The 17718-nt window shown below is 39.7% G+C and overlaps 1 protein-coding gene across 3 annotated transcripts in view; it reads left to right on the plus strand.

Moving 5' to 3' along the window:
- Nucleotides 1-17718, plus strand: part of GALNT18 (polypeptide N-acetylgalactosaminyltransferase 18) — a 351472-nt gene that overhangs the window by 186969 nt on the left and 146785 nt on the right. For all 3 annotated transcript variants that reach the window (XM_034417086.3, XM_034417087.3, XM_087878750.1), the window contains exon 2: nucleotides 17342-17534. In XM_034417086.3, coding sequence (XP_034272977.1) covers nucleotides 17342-17534 — 193 coding nt within the window. The remainder of the gene's footprint in view (nucleotides 1-17341; nucleotides 17535-17718) is intronic.

Genomic DNA, 17718 nt, shown 5'->3' on the forward strand with positions numbered 1-17718 from the left:
ATGAAGCAGGCTCCTTGTCCCGACAAAAAACCCCTTTTTATTAAGTTACTGTGAATTCTTCTCATTCACATCTAGCTAAGTCTTTCAAGGGAGAATTTACAATCGCAGACCTTATCTGGCTTGGAGAGCTGCCAGGCCGATATCTTCAAAACTTGGCAAGGAGTCATGAACCAATTAAGTGAACTAATTGTCTCCTGCAAACTCCACTTCCCTTTCACTCCTCTTTTATTCCCTCTGGGAGGGGCCATTCATCGTCCACCTGTGGCCTTACTCCCTAGTCGTCCCTTGTTCTTTAGCTGTTCCCCTCGTCTGGCAACTCTGCGCATGCGCACACTGGGAACAGGCTCCAGCTGTTTGTCTACCTCACTGATGTCTGACTCCGAAGGCAGCTGATAACTGGCATACCGCTCTGGCCCCCTCTCTGCTGCCGACACAGAGCCCTCATCAGAGCCTTCCCCAGACTCCAGGACTGGCCCATGTTCCTACCCAATCTCCTCATTGTCCAAATGTGCTGCCAGCTCTGCTGGCGGGCCACAACAGATATTTAGATGTATAAATCTAGGTGAGATAGGAGGCACATAAGTTTAATAAATAAATAAAAAGAGAACGAAGCTTTTTCAAATTTGTCTTGATCCAAATAGGGAACCATATAGACATAAATCTGGGCTATCTATCTATCTATCTATCTATCTATCTATCTATCTATCTATCTATCTATCTATCTATCATCTATCTATCTTTGTAAATTTCCAAAATAAAACATATTTTCTTAATCTGAGGCAGTATATTTTTAAATACTAACTATTGGGACAGTTACAGATGTTATTATCTTTGCATCCTGTTTAAAGATTGACCAATTTGTGAGAATAGGAAACTAGTTTATGTGGATCTTTGCTCTCATCTAATAAAATTATTTATAAAGATCAGATGTGTTTTTCCTTTCAGAAGGCAGACTGTATGCATGCAGCATAGTAACACAGAAAAATAATAAGATTTCTGTGTATTAAACTGCTGGTGTTGGGCAAACAGCCCTAGAATTTAGTTAGGGCTTTTCAGTGTTTCTGTCAATTGTTTGCAACTCCACCTTGAATAATGCCTGCATATTTTTTTTTTAAAAAAAAAAGAATCTGAAAAAACCTGAAAAACAGCAATTCTCTGCCAGCTAATACTTTCTGCAGAGTCAGAGATCATCTCGTCTGGGGGTAATAGGAATTGGAGTACATAGTTTACAAACCAAATTGAGGTGAAGGGCATAACTTAAGTTACTGTATGTGGTTGTTATAGTCTCAGGCAGAAATATCAGGTTAAGGAAGGCTTAGGTTAAATATTGTCCCTCAAAGTCTATCTCTAGTACTGAATGACCCTACTGAATGTAGGGTATATGTAAATGATGCCCACTTGAGAGCATTTGTCAGAAATGGTATAGGACTGTGATGGCGAACCTATGGCACAAGCGTTGCCCTAGCTCAGCTCCAGCACACATGTGATGTAACAGATTGTGGGAAAGCTAAAGTTTAGACTGGTTATCTCAGAAAAGGCAGCTCAAATGCCCAGATGCTGAAGAGTGTGCAAAATATGCTTCAAAGACATATTTTTTCTTAAAATGAAAATGAAAATTGAAGCAGGGAAATTATTATCACATTTTTTAAGATTCTGTATTTACCTGAAATTAACATTAAGTAAACTTAACTATAATTCATTTTATTCTTGCTTTCTTGGTCCTGCCAATCAAATAGGGTCTTATCTACCCATTGGCTCACTTTATTCTGCTGTAATGTACCCTTTCAATGAAAGAAAAAATGAAATGGCTTCTATTTGACATAGACTTCACAATAACAAAGTCATAACAAGAGTTGGAACAATCAGCTCTGAGAGTTTGTCAGTTCTTTAAGATTAGTTAGTTTAAACCTAGCTTGCACAAGGGTTAATTGTACCAAGGGTTTATCAGTTATGCTAGGAATGGTAATCTCCAAATAAAATGCTCATTTTAAGAAGCCTATTAGAAACATATGTAAAGCAACACCATTTAAAAGCAGCCATTATGGCTTATATATGGCACTCTAAGCATTGCTAGTTGTTTAAAAAAAAGCAAATGTTGGCTGTTTCATTGGGCTTTGCTGAAACCCACTCCATGTTCATAACTTAGTGATTTCCACATAATTTACAGTCCTTATGGATACACAACAGCAATAAATCTATCTTTTTCTTCAACATTGATTATCCTAACAATATTGGCAGAACAGATAATGAAACAAACACAACTCTCCCTGACAAAACAGATTTAATTATTATACCCTTTGCACAAACAGCAGTGCTTATTTGAGTTGACTAGTTTCCATGGGGAAAAAAATTTAAAAGGCACAGTCTAAAACAGTGTTGGTGAATCCAGGGATGGGTTCTACTTACCTTTACTACCTTTTCGCAATGGGGCCACACACACGCGCTCACTTCGCTTGCGTTCATGTGCGCTCTTCTGCGCATGCACAGAAGCGTTCTGATGACGTTGGGGTTGGTGGGCGGAGCCTCCTGCCAGTTTTACTACCAGTTCTATAGAACCGGTGCGAACTCACTGGGTGAATCTTTTTGGCACCAAAAGCTGAAACGGGAGCGCGCACACACCGGAAACCGGAAGAGCAGCTGCCTAGCACGTGCATGCTCACCAGGTGGTTGCTCTTCCAGTTTCCGGCACTCCCGTGCATGTGAAGACCAGCTGGCCAGTGGGCCGGATCCTGGAAGAGCAACAGGCGACAGCTCACGTGCCCAGAGAGATGGCTCTGCATGCCACTTCCAGCACATATGCCATAGGTTCGTCATCACAGGTCTAAAACCATGTCTCAGAGTTTAAAGCTTCAGATTAGCGCAATCTCTCTTTATAAATGTCAGTGTTAGGATAGAAATGATCAGTTTAATGGTGCAACTTCCAAAACACTTTTTAAAGCTTTGAAATTTTTTTACAGCTTTTGCAGTCTATCTCTCTTATGTTCATTTAAAGAATTTTTTTGAATTCATTGGAAAAAATGCCGAAGAATCAATTGTGTTACTAAGCTTAACAGTGCCACCTTTTAGACATGTTAACACCATTCCTATATCTCTCTGGAGAAAGTTCTTGTCACTTTTTCTACAACTGGGATTTATTTTTCTATAGAATTGCCCAGTTAATATCCTCATGATTGGCATTTGACTTCTGTAGAAATGTAGTAATATAAACTTCTCTTGCTAAAACAGTGGAATAGGTTGAGCCAAGTTTTATATAACTTCCTGTTTTGCAGACCACGATCGTTTATGCTACTTAAAGTAGATTTATTGCTAAATAAATTTATTCCTTGGATGCTGTCTAATATGCACTCCTGTATAACAGCAGTACCTCCTTTTGGAAGTTTTATTGATCAGTCTTTGACCTCAAGTAACTTGCAACATAGCTGGTTTGAAGAATCAGTGCTAGATTTGTTTTATAAATCAGAATGTTTGGCTGAAAATGTCTGCTTTGGGAGTGAAAAAGAGACAGAGAAAGATATCTGTTTCATAAAGATGAATGTTGTCTGAAGCAAAAATGGGAAGTGAAAGGATGGTTGCCAGCTTCAGCCTATTTGTTTAAACTCTCCTCTTTTCATAATAGGTATAAATATCTACATTTTATGTTTTCTGGACTGTTTTTAAACACAGGTCTAATTTCAGAATCAGAATTAGAACAGAGTTGGAAGGGACCTTGGAGGTCTTCTAGTCCAGCCCCCTGCTCAAGCTCCTATACCATTTCAGACAAGTGACCGTCCAGTCTCTTTTTAAAAACCTCCAGTGATGAAGCACCTACAACTTCTGAAGGCAAAGCTGTTCCACTGGTTAATTGTCCTCACTGTTAGGAAGTTTCACCTTTATTCCCGGTTGCTTCTCTCCTTGTTTAGTTTCCATCCATTGTTTCTTGTCCTGCCCTCTGGTGCTTTGGAAAATAAATTGACCCCCTCCACATTGTGGCACCCTCTCAAATACTGGAATGCTGCTATCGTGTCCCTCCTAGTCCTTCTTTTCTCTAGACAAGCCAAACCCAAATCCTGCAACCATTCTTCATTTGTTTTAGTCTCCAGACCTTTAATCATCTTAGTTGCTCTTCTTTGCACTTTTTCCAAAGTCTATATTTCAGATTAGGTCTGTTGCCTTCTCATGCATTTAAATGTATAGATGTAGTAAAGAACTTACTTGAGTTGGCTAGTGTAATGACAATTCCATGCCCAATGAAAAGAGGAGGCCAACAGGTAAAGGGAACATTTATTTATCAATGCTCATTGGATCCATCCTGCAGAAACAGATATCAGCATTGTTTATAACATTTATACACATACATAGCACAATGTGTCCATTGCTTACTGGTTTAATGCACATTTTCTCTCTATATAGATAAAGTTTTATTTATTTATTTTTTTGGCCTCTCTCATTATTACTATTATTATTTTTCTGATTGGTCACACAGTGAACAATTTAGACTGGATTTGCATTTTTATCCACCTATTGAGTCCTAATCAAGGATTTGGGATAGGCAAATATTGTTGGTATCATCACAGCTATTCCAAGTAACACTGCCTTTTGCAATTGGTTAATGGGAGTTTGGTCAATGCTGATGATATTCAAGTCATGCTCCAGATGTTTTGGGATTACACCCAAAGTACCTATTATTGGTACTATCTTGCTTTCTTTTGCCATAATCTTCTACTTCTATTTGCAGGTTTTTCTATTTTGTGATTTTCTCCAGTTCTTTCTGTTCTCCTCTGTTACCTTCGGGTCCACTATTCAGACATTTTTGTCTTTCTTATCAACAATTGTTAAGATTAAGATGTCATGTGGCAGGTGCTTCTCTGTTTGAATTCTAAAGTCCCAGAGCATTTTAGCTTCTTTATTTTCTATTACTTTTTCTATTTTATGGTTCCACCAGTTCTTTCTTGCAGGCCAATATTATTTCTTGCAGATATTCCAGTTTACCATTGTTACTCCTTTATCATGTGGTTATCCCAAAGGTTCTTGTTTCAAGAGGCAACTGGACTTTCTGGTTTTTCTTCGAAGATGTTTCACTTCTCATCCAAGAAGCTTCTTGATCTCTGATGGATGGTGGGGAATGGAAGAATTTATACTCCTTGCAGACAGCTGGTCATTTGTATTCTTTTAGCAAGTTGTTAAGGCCACCTGGAGGTTTATCTGGGTTGTCAGGATCACCTGAGTGGTGAAAATAGGCATGGAGCATTCTTGGAACTGTAGACTGGAGATAGATGATACCATATCCCTCCCCCGCTGTTGAGAGAGAGCTGTTCAATTTTGATTTAGATGGCCTCTTTGATCCCTCTTTCAAACCAGTGGTCCTCTCTGTCCAAAATGTGGACTTTCCTGTCTACAAAAGAATGTCCTTTGTTTTTTAAATGCAAATGGACTGCTGATTCTTGTCCTGATGGGTTTGTTCTCCTATGTTGTGTCATGCATTTATGAAGTGGTTGTTTTGTTTCCCCAATCTACAGATCTGCACATAGCTCACTGCATTGTACTGCATATGCCACTTTGCTCAGTTTGTGTCCCGGTGTTTTACCCTTGGGATGGACAAGCTTCTGCCTTAGTGTATTCTTGGGTTTAAAGTGTGCACGTATGTTGTGTTGACAAGATGCTCCTGAGTTTCTCCGCTATTCCTGCAACATATAGAATGATGACATTGATTCATTTATTGTTCTCTGTGTTGTTTGTTATGGAGGAGTTCCTCTAGACTCTTTTTTGAGATTTGATGAATGCCCACTTAAGATAGCCACACGTTCTGATGACCAGCTGTCTGTAAGGAGTATAAATCCTTCCATTCCCCACCATCCAGTCAGAGCTGAAGAAGCTTCTTGGATGAGAAGCGAAGCGTCTTGAAAGAAAAATCAGAAAGTCCAGTTGCCTCTTGAAAAAAGCACTTTCGGGACAGTGATGGTCTGGATGTCTGAGAATTTCCAGAGACATTTATCATGCAATTGTTTATAGTTATCTTCTTGCAGCAGCTGACTACTGTAGATGGTCCAATGTTTCTTCAGCTTCTTTGCAGAGGCAGCATTTGCTATCTGTTGCTTTCTTTTCAATTCTAGATTGGTATGCATTTGTTCTTAAGACTTGGTCTTCTGCAACCAGAATTAGCCCCTGTTATCGCTTTCTTCATCTTTCCTACTCTTGCCCATTGCCAGTTCTTTTTATTATCTGCTTTGCCAGCTATTTTTTGTATGTATTGTCCATGTAATATTTTGCCTTGCCATGTCTCTTTTCTCTTCTTCATTTTCATTTCTTTTTTTCATCCTTCTCCATCTCCTTTATCCAAGCTGCATTTTATTGTATTTCTTTGTGATATCCCATAGGTATACCTAAAATTGCATTGTTTCTTCTTTATCAGTTGTTGGCTGATTCATTGCAGTCTCTCCATTGATGGATACATAGAAACATTTCTGGTCCAGCCGAAATTGGAGATTCTGCCAATAATGTGCAATTTGATCTTAATAGCTACTGATTTTCTTGGCTATGACTGTTACTTTTCTATTTTCCAGTGCTGCAAGTTATTATTTCCAGAATTGGTTCATTCTTTTTTAGATATCCTCTGCTTGTTGGACTTGATCTTTAATAACAGATCATTACTGTTTTCAATCCCTGTATATTTGTGACAAATAGTTTCCAGTAGTTCTGCAGCTGCTGGCCCTGTTTGCTCAGCCAACAGTTGTGAGTTCTGTAACTCATTTGTCTCCTGATGTTCAGAAACTCCAACTCCTAGTACAGTACTTGTTGACCTGAACAATGATTTGATTGCACACAATCCATCCATCCATTCATCCATCAATCAACTAATCAGTATTGTCTAGTACAGTTGACTGATTGGTCTGCTAAGATATAAAAAAATGACTAAGTAATACAATATATGTGTGGCATGGACTGTTATTTGCACACCTGGATCAGCATACATTACACCTCTGCTCTCTGAGTTTCATTGGTTGCCAGTTTACTTCTGGGTTCAGTTCAGGATGCTTGTTATGATCTATGAAGCTGAGCAAAGTATGAAGCCAAGTTATTTGAAGGACTGCCTCTCCCCAGTTACATCTACTCATCCCACCAGGTCTGTCAGAAAATGCATGTTATGGATGCTGTCTACCAAAAAATGTCATCCAACAAGTCCCTTTCTGTTGCAGCATCCACCATTTAGAACAGGGGTGTCAAACTCAAGGCCCGGGGGCCAAATCCGCCCGTGGAGTGCTTAGATATGGCCCACAGGGCCACCATGGAAACAGCAAAGGATCAGCCCGCAGTGCCTCTGCCAGCAAAAATGGAGTTCGGGAGGGCCATATTTGCTGGCAGAGGGTTGCAGGAAGCCGAAGAGCACTCAGGCCACCACAGGCACCTCGGACACAAGTGACGAGCTGGCCATGCCCACCCTGGCCAAACCCACTCTGGCCCTCCCAAAGTCAAACACCACCCTGATGCGGCCCTCAATGAAATTGAGTTTGACACCCATGATTTAGAATATGATTCTTCCTGAAGTACATTGGCTCCTGCCCTGCTAGATTTTGGAAGGCCCTTAGCACACGGTTTTGCCATTGCACTTTGGGATCCAGAGGTGGTATGGAGTCTGTCAGTTCTATTGTTAGCAATAGTATAGGCTGTACTCTGCTGCAAGTTAAGTGTTATGGATTTATAATGTTTTGATTGTTTTTAGCAGTTTTTATTGTAGTTGCCTTTTAGTATATATTTTGTTTTGTTTTTTATTGTGAGAGCCACCATAAGTCATGTTTGTGAGATAGGCAGCTATATCAGTAGTGGATTCCACTTACCTTCACTACCAGTTCAGAACTGTGAGCGTGCGCGGGGTGCTTCTGTGCATGCACAGAACCTTCTGCACATGCGCAGAGCATCCATGATGATGTCTGGGTGGGTGGGCGGAGCCTCCCACTGCCGCCACTACCAGTTTGCCTGAACCGGGGAGAATTGATAGAAACCCACCACTGAGCTGTATATATCAACTAAAAATGTATTTATGGTCATTATTTGTGGTATCCATGCCTCTGAAGAATTCAGAAGCTTATTTATACATTTATTTATTTATTTATTTATTTATTTATTTATTTATTTATTTATTTATTTATTTATTTAATCAAATTTATATGCCACCCTTCTCCCGAAGGACTCGGGGCGGCTCACAAAAATAAAAAGCATTGCACAATAAAATAATAAATTAATTTTAGTTAATTAAAATACTCCAATTAAAACCCCTTAGAAAAACTAAAAACTAAAAAACTCCCAGCAGATCAGGCGATTTGTTTAAGGAGCCACGTCTTCAGGTCCCTACGGAAGGAGCAGAGATCGGGGGCCGTGCGGAGCCTGGTGGGTAAACCATTCCAGAGGGTTGGCGCGCCCACAGAGAAACATACCAGAGAGTTTTATTCAAAGAAAAGATGAAATGAAATATACTTTGTTTTCATACTTTGAATGAAAAAGCAGCACATAGGAGAGAATGAATTAGTCTGAGTCATTTGGGAAGAAGCCATCATCTTATCTAATACGCTTTCCGCTTGCTGACCTTATTCTGTGGGCAGGAATGAAGAATGGATACAAATATTAAACTGCACTGTAAGCTTAGGACTGTTAGAGTTAGTTCAGCATTTTCAGAGTCACTTTGTGGTATGAATACTTTGTTAGTGATCTGTAGCATCGGTACAATTTGACCTGAATCGACCTGGATATTGATGAGCCATTCAAACTTTGCAATAGTACATAGTTTTTGTTGAAAACTATTTTTTTGACAAAGGATTTGATACAGGATTTTGGCTCCAGTGTATTAGTTGTGTGCAAATTGGAATGTGTGACTGCCCTATGTTTACTGTGATCTTTTCCTGAAGCAAGAGGGGAAGTATGTGAATTGTTGTTTTCTAGACTTGATTTAATATGGCTCAGTGGCTAAGATACTGAGCTTGTCGATCGAAAGGTCGGCAGTTCAGTGGTTCAAATCCCTAGTGCCATGTAATGGGGTGAGCTCCCATTACTTGTCCCAGCTTCTGCCAACCTATCAGTTCACAAGCACGTAAAAAATGCAAGTAGAAAAATAGGGACCACCTTTGGTGGGAAGGTAACAGTGTTCCGTGCAACTTTGCCATTTAGTCATGCTGGCCACATGACCACGGAGATGTCTTCAGACAGCGCTGGCTCTTTGGCTTTGAAACGGAGATGAGCACCGCCCACTAGAGTCGGGAATGACTAGCACATATGTGCGAGGGGAACCTTTATCTTTACCTTTAGACTTGATTTCTTCTGCAAATGTAAAGTCCCAGTTTAGCAGAGAATTGTAGAGAATTTGAAGGACATCTAGTCAGACTCTCAGCTTAGTGCTTGCTATGAACTGAAGAGTGCAACTGATTAAAAACACCTCCAAACTAGATATCTTGGTTGTCTTCCCCTGAATATAGTCCAAGTTTTTAATGTCAATCTACAATGTGCTCCTGATATTGCAAGAGGAAAAATTTTAGAGAATTCTAATGCATAAAAAGCAGTAGATAAAGAGTGCTTCTTACCTAAATCAAGAAAGAGGGAAGCTTGGAAGGAGGAGAATTTGCCAATAAAAGTTAAACCATTGCTCTGGAATTGCGTTCCTGGCCAATGCAATATAAAAGATTCTCTACTTTTTTTTATTTAACAAGGTAGATGGTGCAGACAGTTCAGCACAGGTATAGTTTGTATGAACAGTATCTGCACTAAGCTAAAGTGAGATAACCTTGGCTGAATATGTCTGCTCCATATTAAAATCAAAGAGGCTGTGAAAGACAAGCTGGTTAGCTTATCTTGCTTGGAATGGCCATCAAAGCACGCTGGTGTTTTTTTGTTTTTTTTTTTTTGTGCTACATTGCATTTACAATGCATGCTTTGATTTTCAAAACAGCAGGCATTTTTCTGTGTACTTTTCTGAATAAATTCATTATTACCATCATAGTCATCATCATTTTGATGTGCCTGTCGAATAGGCCAGCCTGGTTAACTTCCTGCCCCCAGTTTTCATCCAGAAGTGAAATGGAGCTGATCTTCATAGCAGAATTCCACAACAAATTAAGCAGTGCTACCAATTTAGGACAACTGAAAGCCAACATATTTATCTCTTGTGGGAGGTGTGGGTGGGAGGATGAAGGAACCCCTGCAGAAGTGCCATTATTGGCAAAACATGTTTTCTTCATTTTTATTTTTAATTTTCTTCATATTTATTTATAATGTGAATCTGTTGTTTGGACCTATGGATGAATTGCTAGGGGAAGCAGAGAAGATCTAAAAATTCCACAAAAAGATGAAATATGAAAATATTTCATATTTTCAGACACAGTATAGAATTACTAAAATTGGCTATTTTGTCTGTGCCAGAGAAGAGCTTGCTAATATTTGGTGACCTCTTGAGTTTTGTATTTTCTTGGGAGAAATGCATAAATATATGTATAAGGATAGTTTGGGAGGCAGTGAGCATGTTTGAAGTTTTGACAACATACCATGTAGTGTCACAAAATGCCTTCTCTGGGGGAGAGTTTCCTGATACGCAAATGACTGCTGTTACCATTGATAAAATTACCCAAAAGGCAAATTGCTGAAGTTGGTCCTTGTTATTGGCTCTATCTGAAGCAATTGAAAGAGGAGCTTTGTCAAGCATTTGAGGACAAATGTCGCTGTGGCTGCCATCTTGATTTTTTTAACTTCTCTCCAAACATCTCTAGGTCTTTGGCTGCCTCCATATGTATATACAGGTAATCTTCAACCCAGTGGTGAAATCCAAATTCTTTTACTACCGGTTCTGTGGGTGTGGCTTGGTGGGCGTGGTGTAGTGTAGTGTGGCTTGGTAGGTGTGGCTTGGTGGATGTGGCAAGGGAAGGATACTGCAAAATCTCCGTTCCCACCTCACTCTGGGGCCAGCCAGAGGTGGTATTTTCCGGTTCTCTGAACTACTCAAAATTTCTGCTACCGGTTCTCCAGAACCTGTCAGAACCTGTTGGATTTCACCCCTGCTTCAACCTAAAACCACAATTGAGCCTAAAATTTCCATTCTTGCTTAGCAAGAGAAATGTTAAGTGAATTTGACTCATTTTATGATCTTTCTTGCCACAGTTGTTAAGTGAATCACTGAACTTGTTAAGTGAATAACATGGCTGTTATGTGAATCTGGCTTCCCCATTGAGTTTGCTTGTCAGAAGGTTGCAAAAGCTGATCACATGACTTCCGGGACACTGTAACCATCATAAATATGAATCAGTTGCCAAGCATCTGAATTTTGATCATATGACCACAGGGATGCTGTGACAGCCGTAAATGTGAAAAATTGTCATTTTCTTCATTGCTGTTGCAACTTCAAACAGTCACTAAACGTATGGTTATAAATTGAGGACTACCTGTATTACAGAAAGTCTCTGGTCATCTTTTTTTTTCTTAATTGTATTTGAGATGTGTGAATTTAGGGTGTTTGCAGGAGCTGAAGCCTTTACACTGTATTTTGTGTACTGTTTTTCGCCTCTGCAGCTGGGAAAATTAGGCTGTTTCTTTTAGAATATATACCTCATGGAAGATTTATAAAGATCCTTCAAGTGGCTTACACCATAGCATTAGACCACGAATCCACAATAAATAAAATTGAAAGCCCCTTAACACAGCATGGCCCTTCCAAAGAGCAAACCACAACACAACAATGAAAAGAAAAACAATGTGCAAGCAGCAGGTAGCATAGCAATTAAAAGCCCATCATATCCCCACAAATGTTTGCTGGAATGAGAAATAGAAGAGAACTGCTGCTTCTAAAATAGAGCAAAAGAGATAGCTGATCAAGGTGGCAATTTCCAAACACCAGTATTGCTCTGTTGGGAATGTTATTCTTTGTCCGTTTGACAAGGTGTACAAACAAATGAGATAACCTGATGACTGAACATCTTGAAAAATTAAATGCTTGCTGTGATTAGAGTCATTGCTCTAATTTGAATCTTGATGTGTCTGATGTCTAGGTCCAAAAATGCTGTTCATGAGCGTTATGCTAAGACCTGGGAAATCCGAAGAACTATTTAAATAAATTAATTTCTGCTACAGTCCGAAAAAAACTTAAAAAATTTCTGAATGGAACTACACGCATCTTCTCTCATTCATTATTTATTGTGTCCCTGGATTAGACTGACAGCTCCGGTTTTATACCCTGTCTCCGCAGCACTGGCCTCATCTTATCCTCAGGCTGCTATTGAGGCAACCTTATCCTGTTGTTTTCCAACACCTGCCAGCTAGAAAAACAGTGCAGAGGGAGCCTGTCAAGCTCATAATTATGCTGGCAGCTTTTCTATCACCGTAAAGAGGCTGGATTGTACTAAGGATTGCTCTTTGAAAGAGTTCTACATGAGTCCCAACCCATCACTGGATGGCCATTTTAACAGTGGGTTACACTTCTGGGCTGCAATATTTTATTCTCTCAACAACCTCTTGACCTGTACAACTACCTTGCTGCATGTTTTCATGCTGCATAACAATCCCTTTATATATGGAGAAACTATAAACACCTGTTAACATACTGAAAGATTTAGTAGTGGTCTAGGATGTGTGCTTCTGGATTAAACCAACAAGCAGCAACAGAACAATATCTGTCTTAATAAAAAATAGTGTTGAGAGTAGGAAAGAGACGAAAACACAATTGTCTAGCTATGTAAGAGCCCTATTTTCCCACCACTGTGTTGTAGCCTGTCAGCGGCCTGGGCAGCTAGTAGCGACACATTCCGACAGCGAGGAGGCTGGTGTGGTGCTGCGCCAGCAGCCTGTGCAGCTGGTACTCGAGTCAAACAATGAGGAGGCTGGAGAAGATGTGGTGCCAGAGGCGGGGATTCAGCCATAGCCTTCAGAACCTCCAGAAGCTCCCATAAGTGAAGAGGAAGAAAAGGAGGAGCCTCTTCTAGATGCATGAGCACGCAGAGCTGCCAAAAGCAGGAGTGGCTCCTCAGGAGGAGGTCTCGAGAGTAAGGCTTGGGGTTAATTGGCCACTCCCCTAGCCTATTTAAGGAAGGAAGATGACTGAGGCAATTTGCAGGAAACAACTTCGTTCGTATTCCTTTGCGTCTTGATTCCAGAAACATCTGATCAGCTCTTGCTCCTTTCTTGTCAGTTTTCCTGCAAATTGCTTCTTGTCATTCTGCCAACTACAGTAAGATTACAGCTATCTGAAATACTGTGTTTCAGAATTGAGTTATTATTCTTTGGATTCTTGTTGGCTGTTAATGAAGTTAAATTAACAGGTTTAGAAAAGACATTAGTAGTCCTTAAGAAAACTCATTTGTAGTCCTTAATTAGTAAACTAAGGTTTGTACGGACTTCGTGTGTGCTGCATTCTTTGGGGTCCATAGCTGAGGTCCACATCGTCAGCAGGGGGTTTCACATTTTGTTACCACTGGTTCACCATATGTGTGTGCGCGTGCCTCACACGCATGTGCCCGGACTTCCACACATGCACTTTGCTCACACGCGGGTCTTCCACACATGTGCCCGGCCTCAAAAACATGCCTAAATAGGACAGCATAGAGGCGGATGGGCAGAGCCACCCATGATTTCCGCTACCAGTTTGCCCGAACCGGTCCGAACTAGCTGAATAACACCTCTGGCCACCATGATCATTGTGTTAACTATAACCCTTCCTAAAAGAGCAGTTTCAGACAAGGATGGGGAAAGGTGACAGGGCTGTAGGTTCCTCTGTGTGAGGTGCTGTGTGGTTCAAGAGTCTCCTTGATTGTATTCAATACCTAGATTAAGGCACTTGGTGACGTTATTTACCAATATGGGATCAAGTGTTGCCAGTGCTTTAGATGTCAACCAGGGTCAATAAAATGATGATGTTAAAATGTGCTTGGAGACAGAGGTGGGTTTCAGCAGGTTTTGACCAGTTCTGGAGAACCGGTAAATACCACCTCTGACTGGCCCCGCCCACATCTATTCTCTGCCTCCTGAGTCCCAGCTGATCAGGAGGAAATGACGATTTTGCAGTAACCTTCCCCTGCCATGCCCACCAAGCCACACCCACCAAGCCATGGCACACCCACCAAGCCCCACTCACAGAACTGGTAGTAAAAAAAATTGTAATCCACCACTGCTTGGAAGATGTTTGGGCCTGAAGGAAGAGGAGCAGGCTGAGCCTTAATCCCAGAAGACGAATTAGCTTCATGTAGCGGTATGTGTGAATGACCTTGGGAGGCAGGAAGAAGACTTGCATTTTAGGCAACAGTCTAATAAGAGGCTGGAAGTGAGGAAAAAGCATGAAAAGTGTTTATGAAGGTTTTCTGGACTCTCCCTAGTTTTCCAGAAAATAAAGAGAAAGGTCAGGGGAGGCATACTTTCAGTGTTGCAGGATTCTGTTAATGTAATCTTATAACAAGATAGGATTAGTTCATCTGGGTATGCTTCTTTTCTGGTCTGCTTCACAAGGCTGACTATAAGCTATCAGATTCTGAGGTAAAACTGTCTTTAGTTCTGGATGGATTGCATTTTTATATATATATATATTCTTACATTAATTTAGTTTCTAGTTGAAATTTATAAGACGGGGTAATGCTGTGCCATTGAGTTGGTGTTTATTGGAGGTTTGTCCAGGTAGTAGCCAGGAGTCAAAATTGATTCAAAGTTATCTCCCACTAAAGAACTCGACCCTTTAATTAATGACTCACCTCAGGTAGTAAGTAGCACTTAGCCAATGGCTGATCTCAGAAAGGTAGGACAGAATCAGGGGTGAAATGCTCCCAGTTTGGACCGGATCGCCCGATTCGGTAGCAATGGCGGCGGGTGGTTCAGAGAACCGGTAGCAAAAATCCCTGCAGCCCCCCCCCCCCCATGCCCAGCTGAGCCACACAATCATCAGAGGCTTTTTTTTTTAACTTTTAAAAGCATTTTTTCTACAACCTCTTCCAACGAAAAAATGCTTTTAAAAGTAAAAAAATAAAAGCCTCTGATGATCGCACGGCTCAGCTGGGATCGTCAGAGACTTTTCAAAGCATTTTTTTTCTGCAACCTCTTGGCTGAAGAGGTGGTAAAAAAATGATTTGAAAAGTCTCTGACGATCCCAGCTGAGTTGCCTAATCAGCAGAGGCTTTTCAAAGCATTAGAAAAAATGCTTTGAAAAGTTAAAAAAAAAAAAGTTGGCCACTCTCACCCAGTCACATTCCCCCCCACACACACCAAGCCACGCCCACAAAACCAGTAGTAACAAATTTTACATTTCACCCTGGAAAGAATCATGAACTGGAGACCACAATGAAATTAGACCCAAATATTTCCTATATTGTTGTCAGAAAACTACATGGATGTTATTCATAGATTTGCAAGGGCTGAAGCTATGTGGCAAGAACTAGTGGGCTTCAGATCAGAGAGAACCATTGCATAAACATTAAGCAAGTACTTCAGCCTCAAGGCTGTGAAAAGAATATCTGACTCAATCTGCTGACTCAGAAAGGCTGAAAGAAACATCTTAGGAATTGAGTGTGTGTGTGTGTTTGTATGGGTTTCTACACATGACTTGATCTTTTCCGTAATAATGATAAACTGATAATTATCTATATAAAATAAAGGGCATTTGCTTTTATTTACATCACTAGAATCAATTTTAAAATAAGAACAAAAATGAAAATTTATTTATTTCATTACAAGCTTGATGAATCCACTTGTATTTAATCCTTGCAGAAATAAAATATTATAGTTCTCATTTCTGTCTTCCATGGATATAATTTCTCAGTGTGAATGTTAAAATGATCTATCTGGATCTATCTTAAATGAGCTCTCGATCCATTTTACTTTGGGTCTCTTCTTGGTTGTCTCTTGAGTGTTTTTTAGGCCCCAACAGCTCTTCAGTCTATATGCCAAATGATCATAATCAACAGGATCAGACTTCCTGGAGTAGGTTGCTTGCTTGCTGCACATACTAAAAATCATTATGTGTTGTCACTTTATAAAAATCAGCTTAGCTAAGTATAGACAGATTTAGATTTCTACTGAAAGGTTTTTGTGCTAATTAACATGAGATTGATTGCATCACCAGCAACGTCCACATATACCCTTGCAGTATGTTGATCCGGTATGTCAAAAGATCTTACAGTTCTTGAAATAAATTATGAGGAATGACTCAACTTGTGACATGTGAAGTCATAATAAAGCCTTGCATCTGAATAACATCTCAGTGATTATCCATGACCTGACACAGATCTTGCATTTCAAGCCCCTTCCGCACTCCCCCACTTTTTAAAAATATATCAACCCTTTCTGATAGCTCATCCACAGGGGATTGAAGCATACATTTTTTTCCCTCATCTTTTCTTGCAGTGAAATGCACGGAGGGATGAGTTTAGAAGGTGATAATATCTGCTTATATAATTTACTTTTTGAAATAATAGTTTCATAATTTTTAAAAATTAGATATCTTGGTTCTTTATTCAGCAGTGGGAAATGTAGTGTGGAAGCAAAACCCCTCTGAATTTTCCTTATTAGAGAAGGCTTCAAAGGGAATGCAAATTTGTACCTGCTTTTGCTTCTCAAATACTCTAATCTAATAATTGATCTTGTGAATATATAACACTGTGGATATTTCTTTATTCTGAATTGATTGGTCATGCCATCCAGCAGTGAGCCTTTCATCTTTTCTTGCCTTGCTTATATTTCCAGTTATTTTGATTGCCTTTAAATACCTTTCGTCAAAATGACCTCCATTTTAAAAATGGACATCAATGTATCTAATGCCTACATTATTGCATTTCATGAAACCTTTCTTAAGAAAATATATGGGATTTCTAGAAAATTAAAATTTTATCCCATATTGAATATTAATTACCTACATTCCCTGGTTAAATTAAAAAGTATCTGAGTGGTTATCTTCAGATTGCTAGATAATTTTAACACAAAGATTGCTACACCATTACTCTAGATCCAAGATTCACCTTGTGGCAAGATGCTGCAAATTAACTCAATAAATAAATAAATAAATAAATAATAGCAATAGTAATAGTAATAGCACTTAGATTTATATACTGCTCCATACTGTTTTACAGCACCCTCTGAATGGTTTATAATGTCGGCATATTGCCACCAACAATCTGGGTCCTCATTTTACCGACCTCAGAAGGATGGAAGGCTGAGTCAACCTAGATCCGGTCAGGATCAAAGTCCTAGAAGTGGGCAGAGTTAGCCTGCAATACTGCCTTCTAACCCTTGGGCCATCATGGCTCATAATAAAGTACAACACATTCCTAGTAAACCATAAAATTTGCACTAAGTAACCATTTTAAATTCTGACTAAAATGGTCTTCCTTACATCAATGCATTTGTTTTTGTGTTTTTACAGAAGCACCATTGAAACCAGAAGAAAATCCTGCAGATGCATTCATTGATTCATCCCTCTTTGCTCATTGGGGCCAGGATTTGAGCCCTGAGAACCAACGAACTGCCCTTAAACAGTTCCAGTATTATGGTTACAATGCTTATCTGAGTGATCGCTTGCCACTGGACAGACCCTTGCCTGACTTTAGACCTACTGGGTAAGAAGCAACTTTTGGAAGTCACTTGATATATTTTATCTAAAGAAGGAGGTAAAAATGGCCTAGATAACATTCTATTTTAATGGAAATTTATGAAGAATTGCAGGTATAATCTAGTCAAAATGTATTGTGTTTGGAAACTATGGCTTTCAGAAAACTAAATTTATGAAATTTGGTGTAATGA

This window comes from Pantherophis guttatus, chromosome 1 (genome assembly GCF_059756535.1).
Source record: "Pantherophis guttatus breed Tessera chromosome 1, ASM5975653v1, whole genome shotgun sequence".
Lineage (NCBI taxonomy): Eukaryota > Metazoa > Chordata > Lepidosauria > Squamata > Colubridae > Pantherophis > Pantherophis guttatus.